Below are 6003 nucleotides of genomic sequence, written 5' to 3'. Positions count from 1 at the left end.
TCATTGTGTTCTGTGAATGAGGAGTCATTTCTCAATATCTATATTATCGTGATCGTGCGCTATTATACTGAACAAAGTATAAACTCAACATGCAACAATTTCAATGATTTTACCGAGTTACACTTCATGTGAAATAAATTCATTAGGCCCTAATCTATGGATTTCACATGACTGGGCAGGAGTGCAGCCATGGGTGGGCCTGGGAGGTACATAGACCCCACACACTTGGGAGCCAGGCACACCTACTTGGGAGCCAGGCCCAGCCAATCAGAATGAGTTTTTCTCAACAAAAGGGCTTTATAACAGACAGAAACACACTGTCTAGGTGACTGGTCTCAGATGATTCCGCATTTAAAGAAGCTGGATGTGGAGGTCCTGGGCTGGCATGGTTTCACGTGGTCTGCGGTTGTGAGGCTGGTTGGACATATTGCTCAATTCTCTAAAACGACATTGGAGATGGCTTATGGTCGAGAAATGAACATTGAATTCTCTGGCAACAGCTCTGGTGGACATTCCTGCAGTCATGCATGACAATTGCACTCTCCCTCAAAACTTGAGATATTTGTGGCATTGCGTTGTGTGACAAAACTGCACATTTTAGAGTGGCTTTTTATTGTCCCCAGCACAAGGTGTGTAATGATTATACTGTTTAATCATCTTCTTGATATGCCAAACCTGTCAGGTAGATTAATTATCTTGTCAAATGAGAAATGCTCAATAACAGGGATGTAAACAAATGTGTGCACACAATTGGAGAGAAATAAGCCTTTTGTGCTAATGGAACATTTCTGGGATCTTTTATTTCAACTCATGAAACATGGGAACAACACTTTACATCAGTGGTTCCCAACCAGTAGTACTAGGACCCCTGGGGGTACTTGAAGACTCCTGAGACCATAGGCTTACTGGTATAATGCACATGAGGAGGTACTTAAGGGGTAATGCAGGCAGAGCAAAATACAGTTGGTGGTAGATTAAACGAAAATGGTTGGTAACCCCTGCTTTACATGTTGCGTTTATATTTTTGTTCAGTATATTTATAACATTTGTGCATGATGAATAAATAAGCCTCCTTTGGTAAGAAAGTGTCAACGTGTACTGTTACAGGCCACAGTTGAATCCCCGGAGCCAGCTGAACCAGATAACGTAAGAAGGGCTTTTGGCTGAACTACATTTCCCATCTGTGTAGGACGTCATCACTCAATGACACCTGCGTACAGTGCCGCAAAAGACCAGGGAAGACAAGTAAAAAGGGAGACAGAGGAAAACAACACGCGAAAGAAAGGAATGTGTATCAAGCAACAAAACGAATTATAGTCGCTGAACACTTACTCACCGAACTAGCGAACTATACACAGCCTCTTGGCTCGTGAATTTGTAGAAGAATTTGCCAAACGCGGTTTGGCGAGCTAGCTAACGTCGTTAACAACAAGTATTCTTTCTTCCTACGCGTTAGCAACGCAGCTAGCTAGCTACCAAGAGGATACGCGTGTGTGACCCAGACAAGAGCCGAGAAAACACGTATTTTGGACACACCATGAATCCTGAATAGTGAGTGAAGTTTGTGATATGTAGTTGTTTTTGTTAGTTCCGTGTCCAGTAACAGCAGATGAGGAGACGTAGCTAGCTAACTCAAACGCGTAACAAAATATATTGCGTCATCACTTGTTTACATATTTGTTCCCGAACATCTGATATGATATCGGGTTGTTTTACATGGTAGCTACAATGTTGTCATCATCATACCAATAGCTATGTTGACATAAAATTGCTGATCTAACGTTGGTTAGCTAGTTTGCTGAATTATTTATCCGTTATTTTACCAGGTAAGTTGACTGAGAACACGTTCTCATTTGCAGCAACGACTGAATGAGCCAATTGTAAACTGGGGATTATTAGGTGACCGTGATGGTTTGAGGGCCAGATTGGGAATTTAGCCAGGACACTGGGGTTAACACCCCTACTCTTACGATAAAGGCCATGGGATCTTTAATGACCTCAGAGAGTCAGGACCACGGCACCCTACACAGGGCAGTGTCCCCAATCGCTGCCCTGGGGATTTTTTTTAGACCAGAGGAAACTCTGCCTCCTACTGGCCCTCCAACACCACTTCCAGCAGCATCTGGTCTCCCATCCAGGAACTGACCAGGACCAACCCTGCTTAGCTTCAGGATCAAGTCAGCAGTGGTATGCTGAATGAACCAATGAATTGGAGTGGAGATATGAGTCTCGTCACCTTTCTCTTTCTTCCACGTTTTCCTCTTGGACATTTCATTGTACACCCTTGCAGCTGTAGTTTAGCTATAATAACCTAATTTCAGATGGAAATGACTATAAACTAGCCTAACTCGTCAGAGACCTAAATGAAAAGTCAATGCTGGCGGTTTGATAGAATAGATCTGTTAGTCTCTAACCATTATTTGTTAGCCTCTAAAACCTGGTTTTCCCCGTAGTGACTACCTGTTCAAGCTGCTTCTGATCGGCGATTCAGGGGTGGGCAAGTCTTGCCTCCTGCTTCGATTTGCGGTAAAAAAAAAAAAAAACTATCAGTGTTATTGGCACGTTGATCAGTTTTCAGCTTTCAATCAACATTTGGATATTGTGTGTCTGCGAGTTTGTTGATTATATATATGTGTGTGTTTTTTTTGAATGATGCATTTCAGGATGACACCTACACGGAAAGTTACATAAGCACCATCGGCGTGGACTTCAAAATCCGAACTATTGAATTGGACGGCAAGACTATCAAACTACAGATTGTGAGTTGAATCCAGCAAGCCCGGCAGCTGTCGGGAAGTGTCATTGCAGTTCATGCTTGCAGCCATGTAGTGTTTTAGGAAAATTAACATCTTGTTTTTCTTGTCTTATGTCTGTAGTGGGACACTGCTGGTCAGGAGCGGTTTCGCACCATCACCTCCAGCTATTACAGAGGAGCCCATGGTATCATCGTTGTCTATGATGTAACAGATCAGGTTAGTGACGCCTCTCCACAAAGGAGATTCCTTAACATCTATGAGTTAACGTTTATTTATTGACCACATATAACGGAGGTATTTTCTAGGAGTCTTACAACAATATAAAGCAGTGGCTGCAGGAAATCGACCGCTATGCCAGTGAAAATGTCAACAAGCTGCTGGTGGGTAACAAGTGTGACCTCACCACCAAGAAAGTAGTAGACTACACAACAGCCAAGGTGAGTCCACAGGAAACATGCGGAATCGGATACAGATGAACCACAGTACTTGAATTCAGCATGTCGCTAGAGTACACTTTATTATCAACTGTTAGGACACACTGTGTTTTACTTGCAATGGAAGCACCCTACTACTGCAGTCAGACTGGTTGACATGTGTCTCACCCTCCTCAAGGAATTTGCTGACTCCCTATCCATCCCCTTCCTCGAGACCAGTGCTAAGAACGCAACCAACGTGGAGCAATCCTTCATGACCATGGCGGCTGAGATTAAGAAGCGCATGGGGCCCGGGGCCACGACAGGAGGAGACAAACCCAACCTGAAGATTGATAGCACCCCAGTAAGGCAGTCTGGAGGAGGATGCTGTTAGGACTGCCCTGTCCCTTCCTCTCAACTCCAGAGGCCCAGGGGTAGAGTGACAGTACTGGGGTGGAGCTGACAGAACAGGAAAATATGGTGATGGAGGTGGTGGGATCTTCAAGAACTGACTGACATTTTTTTCATTATTTGTTTTTCTCATCTTGACTTATGCCCATAATTAAGTGAGAAGGGTTTGTGCCCAAGGAGCAGTCCCCCCCCAACACACTCTTTTTATTCACAAATATGCACAGAATTGGAAACATCTTTGAAAAATGTGGTTGGCGTTGTTAGGCATGAAAAATGTTTTTAGCTATTCAAGCACTAATCCAGTATCTATCTGTAGCACTGGCTGTTTAAACACACACACACACACACACACGTGGTCGAAAGAAATCATGGCTGTTCTTTCAACTATGGCTGACTACATAACTACCCTTTATGGCCTTTGTGGTTCCTAGTCAGACTGCTGATCGTTGAAGGTGAAATAAGAGGGACCATTGTGCCAGTTAAACCAGAGGCTTTATGGACACACTCCAGAGGAAAAATAGTGAAGACGAGCGCCGTTTGTATCATCTGTCCTTTCGGGAATTGAGATTCAAATTTGGAAGTTGTCATTGGGCCCATGCGCATAATATATAGGTTGTAATAGGGTTGCTGTTGAGGAGAAAGAGAAGACGGGGTGAAGTAAATAACAGGCTTTCTATCATAACAAAGTTCAAAGTGGGGACAACATGGCAAATGGAAATCTGCAATCACGGCGTCCACATCTTTAATGTCTGTTTTAATCGTTGTTATATAATACTATTATTACATGGTGGTTTTACCACTGATTTTGTTTTGTTTTGATTCTCTCTTCTAATCGAGACGGTGTGTAAGCAGTAAGTGTGTTATTGTTTTGATTCTCTCTTCTAATCGAGACGGTGTGTAAGCAGTAAGTGTGTTATTGCTGTTTGATGAATTAGAGCATAACCGAAGGTCAACTGCATTTGGTTCTTTCTGTCTGGAGTGGTAGCTGGCTGTAAGCATCAGGAGTTTTCAGGCATGTCCAATCCTTTAGCGTTGAGTTTGATCTCAAGTCACAATGCATCCTGTACCAGTACCATCAGACCTTTTACATGCTCACTATAATACCGTATGGACACCCTCTGGTTGATAAGGTAACATATTACAGTACTAACTCAACCATGCCATTAGTCACCATGGTCCAGCATTGCAACAAGGTTTGGATATTTGTTAGACAATATTTTGGGGAGAGTATGGCACATTACGTAGCCTGCCACAGTTGTTTTCACGTTTAACTGCTTCCTCAAACTTTTAGTTTCGGATATGTCTATTCTAATGATATGTTCGGGGGGAAGAGAGAGAATGGACCTCGGAGGAAAAAAAATCACCAGCGTCTCAAATTAGTATGGGATTTCAAGCAAGAGGAACACTTGCTTTCCTGAGTAAATACTGTAGAGTTGATGACTGTCTGGGAATTCCACTTTCTTAAGCATCACCGTTGATATCCTTGCCTTTTTGATGAAGAAGTATCTTGCGATTGGTTGGTAAACACAAAGGTTGCTGGGTTTTTCCATTTAGTGAAATTTGACCCATTTAAATAGTTGGCTTCCTTAATATATTCTCTCTGGTTTACATTTCCCCTTTAAATGACAAATAGATTATTTCTAATCCACTAATTCAATCATTTGGCTTTTGGTCAGGGAAGCGATATAATGGAAAGATTGCGGCACGATGGTTATTTCTTCTTTACTGTGGACAATGTAACATGTTCTTAATGCCCAGAAGATATTGGGAGTCCATAGTAATAAAGTATATTGTTATTATTGCCATTATTGTGTGTTTACTGTATCTGTTTTGTACATATTTTTTCAGGTGAATGTGATACCTGTAATGACCAGTAGAGGTCAGTCAGCACAGAAACAATAGCTCGTCTGAGAGTTTTACACCATTTGACATCAGAGAGTTGTGCATGCTCATGCTGTTCCTCTTCTAGCTCTCGTAGGCCTACCCCGTTTCATGTCAGGGAATGACTTAAAAACATCATGATCTCTACACACATATGCCACAAGGATGATTCATGTAAAGATAGTTTGTCGATGCTGGATGGAGTGTACAGGGTGTCCATTCTATCCTGTTAATTTCTAGCCTGTTCTTACATATAAGTAATTGCCAAAATAAAGGAAACACTGGAGTAAATTAGGAATACAAAGTCTATTGAAAGCAGGTGGTTCCTGAGTCATCCTGCTTAAGGTCATGTGTAAAAATTCCCAGTTTACCATTATTTTGGCTATCATGGCTAGAAGAAGATGTCTGTTACTTTGAAAGAGGGATCTCAAAGGAGAATAGGGAGTTTAAAGTGTGTGTGTGTGTGCTAGTCACCAGATCAACGCAATTGAACACTAATGGGAGATTCTGGAGTGGAGCCTGAGACAGTGTTTTCCATCAAC

At 42.2% G+C, this 6003-nt stretch overlaps 1 protein-coding gene across 1 annotated transcript; it reads left to right on the top strand.

Moving 5' to 3' along the window:
- The first annotated feature begins 1170 nt into the window (after positions 1-1170).
- On the top strand, positions 1171-5385 carry LOC110534137 (ras-related protein Rab-1B). Its single transcript, XM_021618824.2, has 6 exons — positions 1171-1551; positions 2454-2526; positions 2664-2759; positions 2877-2972; positions 3062-3193; positions 3369-5385. The coding sequence occupies exons 1-6, from the start codon at positions 1538-1540 to the stop codon at positions 3561-3563; spliced, it is 606 nt and encodes a 201-aa protein (XP_021474499.1). The 5' UTR covers positions 1171-1537; the 3' UTR covers positions 3564-5385.
- The last annotated feature ends 618 nt before the right edge of the window (positions 5386-6003 follow it).

The sequence above is a fragment of the Oncorhynchus mykiss genome, chromosome 10, assembly GCF_013265735.2.
Source record: "Oncorhynchus mykiss isolate Arlee chromosome 10, USDA_OmykA_1.1, whole genome shotgun sequence".
NCBI lineage: Eukaryota > Metazoa > Chordata > Actinopteri > Salmoniformes > Salmonidae > Oncorhynchus > Oncorhynchus mykiss.
This window is presented reverse-complemented; position numbering and strand designations above follow the sequence as displayed.

Bases quoted from the DNA above. Each gene is read 5' to 3' on its own strand.
- LOC110534137 (XM_021618824.2), top strand. The intron at 2,527-2,663 runs GTAAAAAAAAAA...GATGCATTTCAG, and splicing joins GCCTCCTGCTTCGATTTGCG to GATGACACCTACACGGAAAG. The intron at 2,760-2,876 runs GTGAGTTGAATC...TTATGTCTGTAG, and splicing joins AGACTATCAAACTACAGATT to TGGGACACTGCTGGTCAGGA.